This window comes from Crocuta crocuta, unplaced genomic scaffold, assembly GCF_008692635.1.
Source record: "Crocuta crocuta isolate KB4526 unplaced genomic scaffold, BGI_CrCroc_1.0 scaffold41, whole genome shotgun sequence".
Taxonomy (NCBI): domain Eukaryota; kingdom Metazoa; phylum Chordata; class Mammalia; order Carnivora; family Hyaenidae; genus Crocuta; species Crocuta crocuta.
The window spans coordinates 11,397,697-11,417,706 of NW_027529428.1; the positions used below are offsets into that span (position 1 = coordinate 11,397,697).

At 46.9% G+C, this 20,010-nt stretch overlaps 1 protein-coding gene and 1 long non-coding RNA gene across 7 annotated transcripts in view; one reads left to right on the forward strand and one right to left on the reverse strand.

The window, feature by feature from the left end:
• LOC144227701 (uncharacterized) overlaps positions 1–3,373 on the forward strand; it is a 53,066-nt gene extending 49,693 nt beyond the window's left edge. Inside the window, exons 3-4 of one of the 3 annotated variants that reach the window (XR_013334023.1) lie at positions 747–829; positions 3,187–3,373. This is a non-coding gene — a long non-coding RNA (uncharacterized LOC144227701). Of the gene's footprint in view, positions 1–746; positions 1,791–3,186 lie in introns of those variants that run through there. The other 2 variants (XR_013334024.1, XR_013334022.1) reach the window with 2 other exon arrangements.
• PIP5K1B (phosphatidylinositol-4-phosphate 5-kinase type 1 beta) overlaps positions 1–20,010 on the reverse strand; it is a 307,134-nt gene that overhangs the window by 12,684 nt on the left and 274,440 nt on the right. For all 4 annotated transcript variants that reach the window (XM_077759415.1, XM_077759417.1, XM_077759416.1 and 1 more), the window contains one exon: positions 8,142–8,259. In XM_077759415.1, coding sequence (XP_077615541.1) covers positions 8,142–8,259 — 118 coding nt within the window. The remainder of the gene's footprint in view (positions 1–8,141; positions 8,260–20,010) is intronic.

Below are 20,010 nucleotides of genomic sequence, written 5' to 3' on the forward strand. Positions count from 1 at the left end.
AACTGAACCACCAAGGCGCCCAGGTTGTTTCACTTTCTTATTACTTAAGTGTACGCTGGAAGCACTTATCACTTCCTTCAGGAGCTTTTCCTTTGCAATCATGACTTGGCTGTTTGCTGCAAGAGGCCAAGCTTTCGGGCCATCTCAGTTTCCAAAATGGCTTCCTTGCTGAGCTTAATCATTTCTAGCTTTTAAGAGACATGGGGTGCTTCCTTTTAGTTGGATGCTTAGCTCAGTTAATAACCCTCCAGTGGCCTCTAACTTCAATATCATTGTGCCTCAGGAAATAGGAAGGCCCTAGGAGGGGAAGAGGGAGGGAAACGGCTGATGGGTATGTCAGGACACACATACACATGTATTAAGTTCACTGTCTTAGGTGAGTGTGGTTAGTGGCTCCCTAAACCTATCAGAGATCACTAAAACAGAATATTGACAAAGTCTGAAATACTGGAAAGATGGCCGGAATGTGACACACAGATGCCAAGTAAGTAAATGCTGTCAGAAAAAATGGGACCGAATGGCTTCTTCAACCCAGAGTAGCCGAAAACCTTGCATTTGTAAAACCTGTAATAATAAGAGGTGTGTCTCTACAGGGAAGAGGAGAAGAGACTCCAGGAAGAAGCTGGCACTCACTGTGGATGACACCTGGGAATTAGTTTAACATTATGGCCTCTCAGGTTTTAGACTGTTATGGCTGCTGCACTGTTTTAACACAGATCCCTGTTGATTGTTTTCCAAAAACCCAGGAGAAGCCTGAGGGCATCAGTGAGGTCTACGGGCTAACAGTTCGATGTTGGACTTTACCATACTCGAGTGACTTCTGCTAACTGTAAGTCCAAAATTGTTATCTTATCATCTAATAGATCTTAGAGCCCTGGAGCCACAACCCAATTCACTCTGATCCCTGCTTTTGCCGCAGTGGGAAAATGTGGGGGGCAGGAATATAATCTTGGTTTCATTTGAAAAGGAGCACTACCCTGGGATGAGCCTACTGGATACTGTTGGAACTACGTAGGGAAGGAAGGCGTGCAGAGGCCGGAGCGCCCCTCCCCCTCCACGCAGGTGCAGAAACCAGAAGCTATTCCGCCATCAAGCGTTTGTGTCTCTGCACTTCGACTGCTACCATTTTCCTTTATAAAAAGACAACAGAAGCAATTATGGGTGGAGTTGCATCTCTCCAAAAGAGTCCTAACAGCCAGTACCTCAGAATGTGGCCCTCTTTGGAGGTAAGGGTCTTTACAGAGATAATGAACTTAAAATAAGGTCATGAGGGAGAGCCCTATGATGCATGTCTTTACCAAAAGGGGAAAGTCACACACCGGCAAGACCACGTGAAGACACAGGGAGGAGACAGCCACCTACAAGCCAAGATGCCGTGTCTGGAACAGATCCTTGCCCCACGGCCCTCAGAAGGAAACAAACCCACCACCATCCTCATCTCTGACTTCTGGCCTCCAGAACTGGGAGAAGATAAATTACTTATATGGCAGTCGTTCCTGGGATTTAGGAAGTTTTTTTTTTTTTCCAGTTGAAATCTATAAGATACTCAGTCTTACCCCTTACTGGGGAGTACAGCCACCTAGGAGTTGAGAGGCTGTAACGGATGGCTGGTCAAAGATCCTAAGTGAAGAAAAGGATTTTTCCACCTTCTATTTGTCGATCGTCTGATAAAGTTGCTGCTTAAACAGTAAGAAGGGCATTTTCTATGCTGAATCCCCAAACGGCTGAGGGGCCTTTCCAAGAGGCTGGGGAAGAACTGACCTTGACGGCCGAGGGGGTCCTGCTCTCATCCTGGGGCAGATGAGCCCTGGAGTTGCACCTGCTCGTGACCAGGGACTGCAGAGCAACCTGGAAAGTGGCGGGGGTCGGGATGGGGTGGGCCCGGCCGCGGACGTGGCCCTGTGGACGGTGCACGCGCAGCACGGAGGATCGGCGAGAAAGTGCACAGCGTGGAGACGGCCCACTGAACGGCACACGTGCTCTTAGGATTCAAGGACTTGCGTCACAACGTGCGCCCCGCGGGCACAGGTGCCTTTCCACCACTAGGTGGCAGCAGGGCTTGCTGAAAGGGCAAAACAGTCCCAGGCCGGGCGGTTCCTGCAAGCGTGTGTGGTAGGAGCCCCCTCCAGGGTTCACTTTGGCTTTGCTTCCCGGGCCACAGAAGAAGGCTGGGGGGCGGACACACAGACAAGTCTCCGTGAAGACACAGGCAGAGACGAGAGCTGCACGGCAAAGGATGCCAAGGAACGCGCGGGGCCACCGGAAGCTGGAGGAAGGACCCTATTCTAGTGCCTTCTCAGGGATCATAACCCTGCTGCCACCTTGATCTTGGACTTCTGGCCTCACCACTGGGAGACGACACATTTCTGTTTGAGCCACGGAGATACGGGTTCTTTGTTTCCGGGCAGCCCTACGAAGCGACCACAGGTAGAGACAAGCCAAAGGAAGCCAAGCCCTCAGATCCCCACTCCTGAGTCCTTCTCAGACCGTTCACCACACGCTGGGAGGTCTTTCTTACTTTTATAAAGGGGGTAATACATACACATTCTCCCTTCTACCACATCTGCCCCATTCCTCCTCAGATCCCCCAAGAGTGAAATGGTATGAATGACGGCAGCCCTGTTCACTCGCCCAGGGGGAGGTTTTAATTTGCTTTCTTTAAACCCATCTGTTCCTAACGTGGGGTCATTCTGAGTATGGTTCCTACAGGCTCTAGGCCTGGCGGCCTCAAGGTCACACCGCTGGAGACTGGTCTCTTTGCCCAAGAGTTGGAAAGGCTCAGGAGACTAGCAAACATTGGTGCCCGTGAGGAGGAAGAACAGAGAAACAGAAATCCCAGAGAGAAGCATGAGGCAGATGGGGGGGCGGGGGGTGGGTGGGCGGAGAGAGGCCAGCGCCAGGAGGCAAAGATAGAGACACCAAGGGGTGAGGTGACCCCTGGTGTGCCCCGATGCAGGTGCCTCAGGCAAGCTCACTTGCAGGGCTGACCTCAAGGCAGAAATCACCACAAAGCTAGGCCCCAACAGAAAAAATAGTCTGTTACCCTCCCTGCAAACTGTCATTCAGTTGCTAATGCTGGGTGCAATGTAACTGAAAAGCCAGTATGCCTGGGTGACTACCAATGCCCTTAGCTAATCCTTAAACAGTAGTTTAATGCTGTTGGTTTTTTTTTTTTTTTAAAACCAGAATCCTATGGGAGTCTTCCTATCCCAGACAGATGGATTACGTCATTGATTTGAAAACTGTGAGAGCTGCCATAGGTACAGGCACTGGGATCCATTTTATCCGTTCCTCTGCGTGTCTTAGAAGTAGTATTTGGTCAATGACTGAAGGGGGCCAAGCACTTTTGGGAATAAACAAAGGGTGCCACTTTGCTCTTGCTGAAATCTCTCCATTTCTTCCCAATGGGGACGTATGGCGGAAGGAAACTGCATTCTGGTTACAAGCCAGGGGCAGAGGTTGGCCTTTCCTCCCCCTCCTCCGGTGCTCTCACTAAAATCTACCAAAATCCCAACCAGCCTCTTTGGCTCATGGGGATTGTAGCTCTCCGCTGAGAAGCAATAGATTTGCCCCTGTTTCAAATAAACACCCCTTGCGGCAGCCACTCTGGCTAAATGGGAGTGATTAAAGGGACCTGATATTCCACATACAAGTCTTTTAGCTCCGTGCCAGGAAGCGAAATCCACAAATGCTATTTCTTTTGCCAGAAAGTGCCCGTGGATTTTCTCAGACCCCCGTGACCTAATTTAAAGTGTTTTTCTTCTTGTCAGGCTTTTCTGATACATAATGCTACGGTAAGCTGTTAATTCAATCATTTTCACTTCTCTGCCACTCTTCGTCCTGTGATCAAAGAGTATTATTAGCCACCCCAAAGACACATTAAATAATCAAGCTGTCCAACAGCTGCGCATCAGAGCATTAATCTCCCATCCAGGCAAGGCTAAGAAGTGGCTTAACCGTTTCTTCTCCTTTGCCCACAGCTATTTTTGCACTTCAAACAGCCACCTTGCACAGACACCTCTCTGGATGAAAGGACATATTACGGAGAGGATGTTAATAGTAAAAAGAGAAAAGGGTAGAACCTGGAGACTAAAGAGAAGAAAATCATTGCTGGGTGGCATCTCTCAAACTTCTGTGTTCTTAACAAAGCAATCCCATGATCCCCCACGGCCCCAGCCCTGCTCTGCTAGTCAGACCCGTAACATTTTTCAGCTGCATGTTGGTTGTGCCCTTTCCCCTTGATGCAAAATTGCGTCTACATCAGGCAAAGGAGCTGCCTTAGAAAGCGAACTCAAAGCTGCGGGAACAGCGTCAGTGCCTGAGAATATGAGACTTTTCACAAAGTGGAATTGAGCTCTGTTCCGAAGACTGCCTGATTGCCCATTTTCAATCAACAGAGCCTGCTCATGGCTGCTGTATTCTTTGTGATACCCTCATTTGTGCCCTCCGCCCAATATTCAAGGGCAAAGGCATCTTTGGTCACCGGGTAAAATCCTCTTCAAAAACCCCTCCCTTGATTTGAATCCTTGCAAATGAGTCAGAGAGCCTGGAACTCTCGGTGGAGGGAAGGTGAATGGCCTTTTCAAAACAAGGCAGGATGGTTGGAACATGGAATCTGAACCCAGTGCTAGAGTAAGGGGGATGGGCAATTAGCTGGCTTTTACGGGAAACTAGGCTTTCAACTTCACGTCAGATCACAGCGGAAAGCAAGCTCGCTGGCTCAACTGACAAGCGTATAATGCGGGTGCATCCTTAAAAGGAATTTCATAGGTTACCCGGTGTGCATACATTATTTGGTTTTAAATCCTATATATATCTTCAAGGGATCTACACCATATTATATATTAGTATACAAATAATAGCACCAGGGGATTGGTCTGTATCTTAGAGGGGAAATACGACGAGACACACCTGTGTCTGGTTACAATGCCTAACCGTGTCAACACAGAAGCCTCCAACTGCCCTCCAAGTAAGGATGCCTTTGATTAAGAGGGTTCGAATAAGGTCCAGAGGAAGGCTAAACAACGATATGCCCTTCTGCTTATCGTTTCCCTTCCCTCTTTGAGTGCGGAGGCAAAGGGACATGGTGAAGGGTGGCCAATGAGCTGTATCCTTTTGGAACCAAAAGAGCACGCGAAATAAAACATAAAAACCTCCAGCGTGAAAACACAACCTGGAATTACAAATTAATGGTGCAGAACTTTCTAGATGTATTGCCAAAAAATTTAAATACCGTGGAGGTTTAGGGTAGAGGATGTGATGAAACAGCACAATTTGGAGAAACCACTGTTGTGATTCTGGTGAAGTCTCCGATTTCCTTTACTACAAGTCCATGTAATTTAAAGAGTCCCAGCAGGCTAGAGCCAGTGAGTTAATGATCCATTTTATAGATGAGAAAACTGAGGCCCTAAAAGGGTAGGCAATTCCAAGTCCATGATTGGTGAGAGGCAGAGATGGGGACAGAACCCAGGTGCCTATTTCTGTGTCATTGCTTTATGTCCCATTGGGTTCAGTAGGGGAAGGGGCTGACTTAAGGATTAGGACAGTGGGGGGAGGGAGATGTCACCTGCTTTTTCATTCCCATGTCCTCTCGTGGGCACACAGTGTCATATGAAGCATGTCCGATCGCAAAAGACTAATGCAGACATACACACACACACACACACACACACACACGAGAATCCAGCCTCTTCTACTAAACCAGAAGTTAGGGATTTTAAAGAGGTAGAATACTGCTGCTCTTCTCATTTGTTTTTGTTCTGGAAAATCATTATTTTGACAGAAATTTACTTATAAATGAACACCAACAGTGAGATGGAAGTGAAAGGTTTTGGGCGAGACCCCACTGATTGGAATCCCAGCGCTCAATCAGTTACTTTTTCGTTGCATAACTTGGGGGCAAACTGATCATCTCTCCATAAAACAGAGCTCCATCTGCTACATCGCGGGCTGTGGGGATTAAACGGCTTAAGACAAAGTATTTAGGACATTGCCAGGCTTGTAGGAAACACTGAAAAATGTTAAACGGCTTCTGGTGAGGAGCTACAAAATAGGATTAGGCTAGATCAGCTTTTCTCCAAGCTTGGTGAGAATTTCTCCTGCCTCCCGCAGCCTGATTCCTCTCACTTCCTACGCTTGGGAACCGCAGCCGCCAGCCATCACCACTGCCTCTTTCGGTTCTAAACTCCCAGATCCCTTGATTTCTAACTGGTGCTCAAGTGTTTTCAATACAACCAGCAATTAATATTGTGGCTTCCTGAGGCAAGCATTATCCCTCCCTGAAAGGTTTTGCTTTTCAGTGTCCAAGACAGGCACAGAAGAAGCACAATAAAATTAGACACTGATAAAAACACATATGCAGTTTGCTTATAAATGAAATTGATAATCCCAAGGAGGGACAACAGAAATGACCAATGAGACCAGCTTTCTACCAAAGGAATACGGGTAACAGATAAGGGACTGGCATGGGCAGGGCCATTTAACCACCTGGTGATCTTCTATTCCCCTCAGGAGTATCCCATGCCCCCAGTTGGTACAAATCTGGATTTTAAGAGAAACACACAAGGGGCATGAACTCTTAGCTCATGAAGGTGAGATTTCACTTGGTCTTTCCTTGTAGATTTCCCGACTGCTACTTCTCTACAAAAGCAAACTTCCCCTGGGATCAAAAAATTATCAATAAACTTTTTTTTCTTATTTAATTCCCTACCTTCTTAGTGGTACAGAGGAATGAACTCTTCTGTAAGGATTTTACAACATACCATAGCTGACTTTAAAAGGGGGGAGGCAGTGTGGGGAGAACTGTTGCCCAGCGGAAAAAAATTCTATTAGTGCTACAATCAGGCTCTTCAGACATTATATATATATTAAAAAGTCCTTTCACAATGGTTGTTGTGGGGAGAGGGCTTCTACTTTATGTAAGAGGTCAAGGAAAGCCCTAAGAAGGAGATGTTTGAGGTGAGACTGAAGGAAGCAAGGGAGCAAGCATCAAACAACAAAGAAAGTGTGTCCAGACTGTAAGATCATATGCAAAGGTCCTGAGGCAGAGACATGCTTGGTTATGAGAAGAATACCAAGGCCAGTGTGGTTGGAATGGTATTAGCAAGAAAGGTAGAGGCAGGGTGGATCAGACCATGCAGGGCTTTGAGGACTGTGGATCTTACTTTGGGAGGGGAGGGGAGGACACTGGAGGCCTCTGGGATAATGAGTAGTATTTTCGGTGACTAAGTCCTGCAGGGCATACACGAGGCAATCAGGGATAGGCTGGGGCATATGGAGAAGTGTAAAATGGCGGCATGGGGTGGGGGTGGGGGGTTCCCATGCTGGCTCCCAACACGGAGCTTGTACACACAGGCTTGGCAAAGCTTCAGAGTGGAAACCTTGAAATCAACACTTGGCCTGTCTCATGGGCTATTTGTGCAGGTGTGTAAGGACGCGGAGAATGTGTGTGGGATGTACTTTATAGGGAAAGCACCTCTTCTCCTCTTTTACAGTTTAGTCCATCATGTATCTTTCTAGCCCTCCTCTAATAATTCAGTCAAGCCACTGCAGCCAACTTGGCAGGCACCAAAGGGCGTTCACACCCATGACCACTCCTGATTCCCCACGTAGCCCGGGGAGGCAGGCATTATTTCCCTCCTTTGGCAAATAAGGACGCACGGAGCAGGTCCTGTCTAGATCACGCAGCTGGTTGGCGAGAACTGGGGGAGGGAGCCAAGATTCCTGAGTGCTGACTTCAGGCTTTTCCCACAATCCAGTTCTGCGCCTCTTCAGCTACCAGTTTCCCTAGACAGTAATCCAGAATTCGAGAACATTCACACACAAGAGGGTATGGTTGAGTCAGAAGGCCTGACTTTGTCGGGAATAACCTGGAGGAGGCTCCCTTTGCCCCATGAGCAGGGGACTCGTTCTCTTATTACATACGCCGATTCTGCATCCTCCCCGACATATTCTTTAGTGTAATGTCCTATGTGAACTGTCGGGGAGCATGGCTTGTGGAAAGACGCTATTTGTAGACGTGACAAAGCGCCATGTTTGAAAACCCAAGCACACCTGATCTTAAGAGAAGCTGTTCTTGTGTCTGCTGAGGCCGGGGTCCTTCTATCAACCAGAAGGGAGGGGGAGACATGAAAATTACTTACTAAATAGACATCGAGCACGGAGGCATTATCGTCCTGCATTTCCAGAGCATTGGGCTCCGAAGTCAAGTAGATGGTCCCCTCTTCCAAGGTAAATGTTGAACTGGAAGGTAACCCTTTACTGGAAAGAGAAAGAAGAAGAGTGAGCATGTGGCCTCCCAGAGCAAAATCCATGGAGACTTGCAACGTCGTGGCGAACGAAGTAGAGTGTGGGAAAGCTTTTCGGGAGAAAAAATGATTTTGAGAGTTGGAAGGAAATAAGGTCCAGCCTGGAGACAGGCTCACTTGGTGGAAGGAATTTGGTGGCACCATCGGTGTCTGCTTTGCTTTCCTGCATGAGATACTTTACGTTTCTGCGAAGTAATTTGTGGGTCCCAAGAGTCAGACATTTAACCGACTGAGCCACTCAGGCGCCCTGTCACTCTGCATTTCTAATAAGCTCCAAGGTGATGCTCGTCTGCTGGTCCAAGGCCTGCACTCTGGGGAACGAGGGGTTACACAGATACGCAGCGCTATGTGATGTGCTTGTGGGGACAGCCTACGTGCCTCTGCTAACAGGACGAGAGATGCAAAGGAAGGCGGGCAGACAGTCGTACTAGAGAATCATTTTCGAGGGAAAAGCACCCTGTTTGGTTACGGTGGGAAAGTCCCTGGTGCCTGTGGACATAATCGGCCCGTTTGGATAGTACTGACCTTGGGGATTAAGCTAGGAGCTCAGGTTTTTAAACTGTGGGAATTTTCCACCGGAAGATTTTGTAAGAACACGATGTCGCGAACGGCAGTGGGAGAGAGGGCCATGGGGGCCAGGTGAGCTGTGGCAAGGGGCTGGCCGTGGCCAGGCGGAGCCCATCTGCCCGGGGCTGAGAGCAGGAGTGTGGAAGACGGCTCCCTGTCCCCTCCCCCGTGACAAGGCCCTGGCCACCTGCAGGGACCCCCTCCCTGCTCCCCCCTTCTGAGAACTCTAGCTGAAGCCATCCTCTGAGCTGCTGTCAGAGCTTCCCAGCTCAACAGGAGACTGGTGAGGACCTTCTAATCCCCTGCCCTTCCCTACTCCGGGATGACACATCATTTTCTTTCTGGACATGTCTACCCATCAGTTGAAGCTATGGCAAATAGTTAGAAATCTTGACCTTTTCAGTATTAAGAAAAAAAAAAGGATCATTAGAATCGTATGGGTCTTAATAAATCAGGTTCATTTGCATTTTTTTCTGATCACAAAAGACACTGAAACAATCATTGTGAAAACACTACGGAAGAAGTGAGAAGGGCACTGGAGTCTCCCGTTGCCCTCTCATCTGGTGATGCGGGAGAACGCGAAAAGGAGGGGGTCAAAGCCACTGTATTCTGCCTGGACAGGTTTTCTTATATTCTGGATACTGTAAAAAAAAAAAAAAAAAGTCCTCTTCGTTTTCAAAAACCCCACAGTGTGGGCCACAGAGGTTGTTTCGATGGACTTGAAAGAGCAGGGCGGGTGTGGCCTCTCTCTCCATGGAGCTGGTGGCTTCATAAATCTTTAATGCTTATTTTGGAGAGAGGGACACAGAGTACAAGTGGGGGAGGGGCAGAGAGAGAGAAAGGGAGACACAGAATCCAAAGCAGGCTCCGGGCTCCGAGCCGTCAGCACAGAGCCCCACACGGGGCTTGAACTCATGAGCAGTGAGATCATGACCTGAGCTGAAGTTGGACGCCCGACAACTGAGCCACCCAGGTGGCTCGTACTGTAAACCCGGAGCAATGTCTTGGTTTAGTAGACTGTTGGCCTTCAAGGGAGAATGCTTTGGCACCGTGTGGCAGTGAATATTGCTCAAGTTATTTTTTGGGTCAAAAGTAAGGATGCAATGATGGGCTTTCACTGCCTTCTGCTTTTCAACCCCTATGCTGTCACTCCAAAAAGATGAATGAATTATCTACTTAAACATCAAAGCCAGAAACAAGGTGGTCAGTATAGGAGTGTGGTATGACTTTTGATTTTTATCCCTGTCTGTTTGGTTCCTGTTTTATTTTTATGTAATTAAAAAATCTCTGGGGTATTTTATAAACATAGAATTTATGTGATGAAGTTCAAAACTGAGTTTTCCCCTACCTGAGTTTTTAGTTGTGATATTTAAGGGTATATCCAAGAAGATTCTGGAAGTGATTTTTCTTTAAATAGGACCTATGCCTAATGTGGGGCTTGAACTCTTGATCAAGAGTTGTATGCTCTATGGACTGAACCAGCCAGGTGCCCCTGGAAGTGATTTTTCTTACAAAATTTTTAATTTTTTAATGGCAATACATGTAGCATAAAAACAGCTAAAAGTGTCTTTCTTTTTCTCCTGTCTTCTTGTGACCCAGGCAGTGCCCTAGAAGTAAACTTACATATTTTCCGGTCTAATATTTATCTTCTATTTTTGGTAACTATGAGTAAGCTACTAGCATGGTTGAGAAAAAAGTTATTCTTTGCGATTTAACAGGTACACTTATCAATTATTTTAGCTAAAATGCACTGTGATTATAGAAAACAAGAAGTACCAGATTTCCTCAGTTATTATCTGATCGAATTTGATAAAACCAAACAGGTATCCACGAAGAAAAAAAAAAACCACTCTATTTGTATTCTTTCTCACATGTATTAGGATTCTTTTCCTATCCCAACAGAATATTCTGAGCGTCGTTATATTTGGGGGATGAAAATGAGGCTCACAGGGACTGGAATCCAGGTTATGTAAGGAACTCTTAAAACAACACAAACGCAAATCACCCAACTGAAAAATGAGTAAAGGATCGGAACTGACACTTCTCCAAAGAAGATCCACACATGGCCAATAAGCCTAGGAAACAGTGCTCAACATCTCCACTCATTAGGGGAATGCAAATAAAAATGACAGCAAGATACTGCTTCACAGCCACGAGGCTGGCTATAAAACAGACAGATGATCACAGGAGCCGGAGAGGAGGGGGGTCCTATGCTGCAGATGATGTAGAAAAGTACAGTTGCTGTGGAAAACTGTGGTGGGTCCTGAAAACCATACGATCCAGTAATTCCATGCCCAGATAAATAGCCAAGAAAAATGGAAACATACGTCCACACCAAGACCTATACATGCATGCTCCCAGTAGGCAGGCTTCAGAATAGCCCCAAAGTGTTCATAACTCAAATGTCCATCAGTTGATGCATGGATAAATAATTCCTACAGTGGAATATCATTCAGCAATTTAAAAAATGGACAGATATATGCGACAACATGGATGAATGTGGAAAATGTCATGCTAAATGGAAGAAGCTGGTCCTAAAGGACCACGTAATGTATGATTTCATTTATGTGAAATGTACAGAACAGGTGAATCTAGAAGAGACAGAAGGCAGATAAGTGGTTGCCGGGGGTGGGGGTGAGGTGAGGGAGAACAGGAATGACTACTATTGGGTTTTTTTGTTTAAAGTTTTAAAGTGTTTTTTAAAGTTTATTTTATTTTGAGAGCGCGTGCTTATGCACACCCATGTGTGAGACTGTACAAGTTGGGGAGGGGCAGAGGGAGAGGAAGAGTATCCCAAGCAGGCTCCGAGCTGTTAGCAGGGAACAGACTTGGGGCTCGATCTCACAAACCATGAGATCACGACCTGAGTTGAAATCAAGAGTCTGGACGCCTGCCGTGCCTGGGTGACTCAGTCAGTTAAGTGCCTGACTCTTGATTTTGGCTCAGGTCATGACCTCATGGTTCATGAGATCGAGCCCTGCGTTGGGCTCTGTGCTGACAGTGTGGAGCCGGCTTGGGATCCTCTCTTGCCCTTTCTCTCTGCCCCTCCCCGACTTGCACAAGCATGCTCTCTCTCAAAATAAATGAATAAACATTAAAAATAAAAAGAGTTGGATGCTTAACTGACTGAGCCACCCAGGTGCCCCAGGTGTGGCATTTCTTTCTGGGACATTTCAAATACTTTAAAATGAGATTCTAGTCCTCCACAACTCTGTGAATATACTAAAGCTACCAAACTCTATAATTTACATGGGTGAATTTTATAGTATGTGAAACAACATAAAAGAGGAAAAAAAGTTTCATGAGGTACCAAAGGATCATGATTTTAAACTTCCATCTCTCAGTGTCCAGAAATATCAGCGATCCGACAGAATAAACTTTTGAACTGTTTGGAATAAATCCCTGATTAATCTGTTAGTAATCCAGAAAACATATTCTTTTCTTTTTTTAAATTTTTAATGTTTTTCATTTATTTCTGAGAGAGAGAGAGAGAGAGAGAGAGAGAGAGAGAGAGAGAGACAGCGTGAGCAGGGGAGGGTCAGAGAGAGAGGGAGACACAGAATCAGAAATAGGCTCCAGGCTGTCAGCACAGAGCCTGACGCGGGGCTTGAACCCATGAACTGTGAGATCATGACCTGAGCCGGAGTCGGATGCCTAACCTACTGCGCCCACCCAGGTGCCCCTTAAACATTTTCTTTTTCCTAACAGAGAAAGAAATTCCAGCAGACCAGGCAACACGAGAGCACTGGGCTGAGATGGCACACTGCGGGGTGAACAGACCTTGCGTTCAGGTCTACAGAAGCCTGGGGGACCCTCTGCAATGTCACAGGACATTGCACAACTCAGGGGACCTCCATTCTGAAGGACGTCTAGCTCAGAGGTTGTGGCCTGCTGACCCCCAGAACCACTGTGGCTGAGAGAAGTGTGCCGTGGGCCCAAAGAGATTTTTTTAGTTTGAATTATTGCTAAATTAGGAAACAGGACCCCCCCAACCCCAAACCCAGTTTTCCACAGCTGGCAACTCTTAGCCCACCTTTCTGGGTAGCAGGGAGGCTGCACCTGCCTGCTTTAAACTGGGAACATCCCGGCCTCTTCCCCAAGGAGCCCACCACTCTCTGCTTCGTACCCGGACTCTTCCACATGTTTACATCACGTCTGCCTGGCCCCTCTCATATGTGTCAGCCCCATACCTCTACTTCACAGAGGAGGAAACCTAGGTCCAGGGCGAGTGCAGTAACTGGCCCAAGGTCACACTTTAGAGACAGGCCATTGCAGACACCGATGTAGCGAAAGCAGATGTGCCTGGGAGCTGGAAAGTAACTCTAGGATCCAGGAGAAGCGAAGGCGGGATATGGGGTTGGATGTGACTGCATGGATCTTTGCTCCAGGAGAGTAATGATGGCCAGAAAGGTTTGGAGGAAAGTAGGCAGAACACACTTAACATAAAAACAGTATTCTTCCTTGAAAAGTTAAAAATACGGAGGCTGGGTGGCACAGTCTGTTAAGCATCCAATGACCTTACGGTTCATGAGTTCAAGCCCTGAGTCGGGCTCTGTACTAACGGCTCGGAGCCTGGAGCCTGCTTCGGATTCTGTGTCTCCCTCTCTCTCTCTGCCCCTCAACCTGCTTGCACTCTGTCTCAAAAATAAATATTAAAAGTTAAAAATAGAATTACCATATGATCCAGCAATCCCATTTCTGGGTATATACCCCCCAAAGAACTGAAAACAGAGTCTCATGTATTTGTTCACCCAGTGTTATAGGCTAAAGAGTGTGTCTCCCACGCCCCTCCCCCCATTCCTCTCTCGAAGCCCTAACCTCCAGTACTTCACCACGTGTCTGTAGATAAGGTCTTTGAAGAGGTTAATTAAGGGTCATGAAATCATTGGGAAAGGCTCTAATCCAATATGACTGGTGTGCTTAAGAAGAGATACGTACATGTAGAAAAGACTGAAGGCAAAAGGGAGAGACCTCACAAGAAACCAAACTTGCTGCCATATTGATCTTAGACTTCTAATTCCCAGAGTTATAAGAAAATACATTTCTGTTGTTTAATCTACCTAGTCTAGGCTGTGTGGTTAAGGCAGCCCTAGTGAACAAATACACCCTTGTTCAGAGCAGCGTTACTCACAGCAGCCAATAGGCGAAGAAACTCAGAGGAGGAAACAGATGAACAAAATGCGATACGTACACACAATGCAGAATTATTCAGCCTTGTAGAGGAAGTGAGTTCTGACATTTCAATGGATGAACGTGTAGAGCATGGTGCTAAGTGAAATAGGCAAGTCATGAGAATACAGACACTGTATCATTCTACTTATGAGGCCCCTAGAGTAATTCAACTCACAGAGGTAGAAAGGTGAATGAATGGGGGTGGCCAGGGGCTGGGGGAATGGGGAGTCACTTCAGGGGACATTGAGTCCTGTGAGATGAGAAGAGTTCTGGAGGGAGCGTCTGGGTGGTTCAGTCAGTTAAGCAGCTGACTTCAGCTCAGGATCTCATGGTTTGGGAGTTTGAGCCCCATGTCGGGCTCTGCACTGGTGGTGTGCAGCCTGCTTGGGATTCTCTCTCTCTCTCTCTCTCTCTCTCTCCCCCCTCTCTTTCTGCCCCTTCTCCACTTGTGCACACTCTCTCTCTCAAAATAAATTAAAAACCTTGACTGGATACACACTGTGAGTGCACCTAACATTACTGAATTACATGCTTAAAAATGGTTAAGATGGCGTGGCACCTGGGTGGCTCACTCAGTTAAGCACTGGACTTCAGTTCAGGTCATGATCTCATGGTTTGTGGGTCGAGCCCCGTGTCAGGCTCTGTGCTGACAGCTCAGAGCCTGGAGCCTGCTTCGGATTCTGTGTCTCCCTCTCTCTCTGCTCCTCCCCCACTCACAACTCGGCATGTGTCTCCCTTTCTCTCAAACATTAAAAAAATAAAAAATGATTAGGATGGGAAATTTTATGGTAAATGTACATAATTAACAAGAACAATAGTTATTTAAGCTTCCGACATTTTAGTTTAAAAAATGACAGGAGAACTCTGTAAAATACATACAGCCCTATGTCAGATGTCAGGCATTTATACACTTAAGTCCCATTAAATGCATTCAAAATAATCTGACATTAATACATCCTGGCACTGAGCTACATGACCAATTCACTAATCTTTCTTTATATTTGCTATCCTCCTTACTCAGTACATACTGAGTGAGATCAGAGTACAAAACTGGCATGTAACCTCCCTAAAACGATTACATCAGGTACCACCTACCGCCTGAGAAAAGGGGAGAATGCATTTTGGGAAAACAGCTACCTGAGCAGAAAAAGCAAGTTCTTTTTTTGGGGGGAACTTTGGAACGAGACAACTAGCTTTGAATTCTGGCTCTTCTGCTTGGTTGTAGGGGATACTGGATAACTTTTTTAACTTCTCTGGAACTGGAGGCTCTTTCCCACATAGAAAATGAGAATAATACCAAACACGCAGGGGTGTTGGGAGTGATTCGCGTCACGAACGTACCACACAAACGCCCTTTCATGCATACTGGGCTAGGGGCTAGGAGGGAGCAGAGATGAAAATCAGTGTCTCTGCCTCGTGGAATTTACATGGTATGGAGGAAGACAAACACCTAACGCGCGGAAAAGAGATATAAGGGAGTGAGGGGTGTAGACCATCTGTAAACAGCAAACTTCTCATGCTCTGCCAGTGGACTTTTAAGGATCTGAGGCATGAGTCAGGACACAAGGGGACACATATATGTCCTCACTCCATGGGGCACTATCCTTCCCTCCGAAGTATCCTACTGACGTGCCTTTTCCTGGGCTTGGAGAGGCACCCCCCACTCCCTGACAGCCCTGTCTAATGATCGCATGCTAACCGCCCCACTCATTTCTTGGCTTCTCTAACCTCTTTTTTTTCCCCAAAATTTTTAAATATTTATTTTTGAGACAGAGAGCAAATGGGGAGGGACAGAGACAGGGGGAGAGAAAGAATCCCAAGCAGGCTCCGTGCTATCAGCACAGAGTCAGGCGTAGGGGTTGATCCCACAGACCGTGAGATCATGACCTGAGCTGAAATCAAGAGTCGGACGCTGAACCGACTGAGCCACGAGGCTCCCCTCCTCTAACCCTTTTTAAAGGTTGGAGGGGGGATAGTCAGCTCCCAGTTGCACACCTGGCTTCTGGCCATTTGCTTTGCAAGTCCTATAGGTTTGTTCTGGGCTTCAGCTGAAGCTGATATGAAAAACAGTTCATTTTAACATTGTTATGTTTTTAGGAAAGAGGTTAATAAGGGTCAGATACACTACTGAAGACAAAGCCGTATCTTTCCTAATCAAGAAGCACTTCACATAGAACACAAAGTGTTATTTGTGCTTCAGAACCTTTCTACTATAAACTTGAATGTGTATGTCCGTTGCTTCTTCAAAAAATTAATGAAATGTAATTATTAAAACAGGGAGGGGCACCTGGGTGGCTCAGTCGGTTAAGTGTCTGACTTCGGCTCAGGTCATGATCTCATGGTTTGTGGGTTCAAGACCAGCATTGGGTTCTGTGCTGACAGCTCAGAGCCTGGAGCCTGCTTCAGACTGTGTCGCCCTCTCTCTCTGACCCTCCCCTGCTCACACTCTGTCTCTCGCTCTCTCAAAAATAAATAAACATTAGATTTTTCAAAAATAGGCAATAATACAAGAATAAATCATCCAACCCAGCCACCTGGGTGTATATCCTGCAACAAATTCCTCCTTCCTTGGAGATGCCTCCAGTAGGAAAGTAAGATTAGTTCTAAAGAGAATTTTCGGGGCGCCTGGGTGGCTCAGTCGGTTGAGTGTCCGACTTGGGCTCAGGTCATGATCTCACGGTTCTTCGGTTTGAGCCCCATGTTGGGCTCTGTGCTGACAGCTCAGAGCCTGGAGCCTGCTTCCGATTCTGTGTCTCCCTCTCTCTCTGCCCCTCCCCTGCTCATGATCTGTCTCTCAAAAATAAATAAATGTTAAAAAAAATTAAAAAAAATTTTTTTTCACTTAAATGTCTGAGCCACTGATCAATTTCATGTTTGTTTCTCTTCCATTCTGACATTAGGAGAGATTCTTGCTCCTTAGCCCTGTTTTCTTACAGTACTATAGATCTCCTGGGCATAGGCCTATTTGGAATCAATTTCTAATCTGATAGTTTTCCAGACTCCTTTTGAGGGGTCACTGTAAGTGAGAGCATCTCTCTTGGAAGCACTGCCCTTTAAGCACAATGGTTGGGTCAGAGGGCCGGCTATTCCTTAGCCTCCATCTGGGGAAGGTCCATTTCTAGAAGCAACGTTATGGGCCTAGGTTGAAGAGTCTGGCTGCCTGCCTGGGTTCTGCACCATCAACTTTTGCCACAATTCCCTCAATTCAGACTGTCTGAGGGCTAACTGAGACTAATTTGCAACAAGGCGTCCAGGAAACCGTTAATCTCCCCAGATCTGTTACTCCCTTGTAAAACCAGAGGAATTGCCAATACTCTGCAGCCAGTCTGGGCTCAGCTCTCTGCACACATTGCACACGTGTCACAGGGAAGAACTGTTCAGGAGAGGGGGAGGCAGCCATCAATGGTTCTCTGATGTCACACAGGCCTCTCTGTCATTTACAAAAACACTCCTGTTACCAGCAACATTCGTTTGGCTTCATTGGAGAGCACGGGCCGGGCTGCACGGCTGAAAACAGTCATCGATGATTTTATGGGCTGGAACACTCTGATTTCTGTTTGCAGACCTAATGAGTGTTTTATAGCTAATTCTCAAAGGGGCATTTGCTCAGGCGGCATATGGCACAATCCACAGTTTTTGTCTTTAAAAGTTAACCTCTCAGGAGCGCCTGGGTGGCTCAGTCCCTTAAGGGTCCACTTTAGTGCATGTCAAGATCTCATGGTTCATGGGGTCAAGCCCTACATGGGCTCTGTGCGGACAGCATGGAGCCTGCTTGGGATTCTGTCTCTCTTTCTCTTCACCCTTCCCTTGCTCGTGCTCTCTCTAAATAAACTAAAAAATAAAAGTTAACCTTTCAGTGCCTTTCTCTTCTTTTATCAAAGTAATAAAAATACATCACTTGATACAAATGACTTAGGATGGAAAGCAATATCTTCCTGTCCTGACCCCCAAACTACCCCCCTTCCCTGGGTGGGAAGTTCCTTGAGTGATTTCACTTTTTAAAAATGTTTATTTTTTTTAACATTTATTTATTTGAGAGCGAGAAAGAGCACACTTGTGCAGGTAGGGGAGGGGCAGAGAGGGAGAGAGACCAAATCCCAAGCAGAGTCTGTGCTGTCAGCACAGAGCCCAATGGGGGGCTTGATCTCCCAAACCCACAGGATCACGACCTGAGCCAAAATCAAAAGTTGGAAGCTCAACTGACTGAGCCACTTGGATGGAGATTAACATTTTCTTTCTCTCGTGGTTTTACTTAAGCCTTTTTCTTTTGGAAACATCTCAGCATTGAAGGAAGGGGTAGGAAATAAAAGTATCTGGGCAATGACATTGTCTTATTTTTCCCTATGATTTAGATACTTTCCCCCACTTAACATGGCAGAAATAATCGCCCCCAGTGATTTCTCTTTTTAGCATTTCTGGTGGTTCTTATCCTAAAGCATCATTTATTGATTCAATGGGAAGGACATATACCTTTCCTACAGTGTACTTCCTCCCAACACCTGCTATTTATATTTAGTCTGTGTTTGTGAATGAGACACTTAGTAACCTCTTAAAATTCCATCAACCATACACCATATATCTTTAGCTTCTCACATTCTTTCATCTTTAAAAAAAATTTTTTTTTAATGTTTTATTTATTTCTGCGAGAGAGACAGCATGAGCAGGGGAGGGTCAGAGAGAGAGGGAGACACAGAATCCAAAGCAGGCTCCAGGCTCTGAGCTGTCAGCACAGAGCCTGACACGGGGCTCGAACCCACGAGCCACGAGATCATGACCTGAGTCGGATGCTCAACTGACTAAGCCACCCAGGTGGCGCCCTTTTATCTTTATCTCTGCTCTCCTCTCTCACTTTGTATTGGATAGACTTTAAAATTTTTTCTCTCTACTTTGTCCCGGCTGTTATAGTCTATCTTGTTTACATTGTTTATATTCTATCTTGTAGTTACAACCACAGTTTTCCTGCCTTGTCCATGTACTGATTCTAAAATGAGAAAACTAACATGCAGAATTTATATTATTACGGCCCTGGAAATATTGTTCATGCCTGGCCAACAAGGAGTCCATGTTGTTCCCCTCTCTGGATTCCAAACCACCCTTCCTGGGCCGTGCAAAGAAAAATGTTTGCAACCACAAGGTTAAATGGAGTCATCTTTTTAGTTCTGCTTAAAGTCCCCATGTTTTAGGCTGCTTCACGTTGGGGGGTGTCTCTGCCCTTTAGAAATGGGCTGCCCACGTGCGGATTAGACCCAGAGAGAGAGCGTGGACTGCGCTGGAGGCCCAGGGACTAGCTCTGCTCCTCCCATCATGAGTCCCCGGTCTGGGCAAATCCCGACATGGGGCGCCGGCTCCCTCATATATAACGGGAATGGCGGGCCCTGCCCACCTCACGGGGTCATCCAGGGGACTGGTCAGGTAATGTGACAGACACAGGGTCACGCTCTTCCATAAAAACGCAAAGCAGTTGTGTGAGTTTCACCTCTCCACCTGCACCTGTTCCCTGGTGGGGGTGGGGCCGTGATGACGTCCGAACGCACAGGTTTATTGTAATAGTTTGCAAAGAATTCCTTTTCTGCTCTCCTGAGTTGAGCCGTCAGACCATTAAGTGATGAGAAAAGCGGACAGGAAAGGTCTCTCTGTAGAGAAAACCCACCAGGGCAGCCTACTCATTCGGCCCCAGAGAGGGATGCTGCTTAGGGGCACACACTTCTGATGCCAGGATCAAGCCCGCCCCCGGTGCCCCGCTCAGGAAAGCTCCCCTCTGGTGCAGAGAGTGGGGAGCTGCCCGCAGCTATGGGCTGGGAAATGCTGAACCGCGGGCCCTGCCGATGGCCTGGGTGGAGGCAGCATGCAAGTTCACGCCTGTGCCAGGACAGCGCGTCTCTTCCAGGGTGAGCTCCTGGACTGCACGTGCGGGCGGGTCTGCGAGACTCCCCAGGGTGGCCCTGGACAAGCGGGCAGCCCCTGG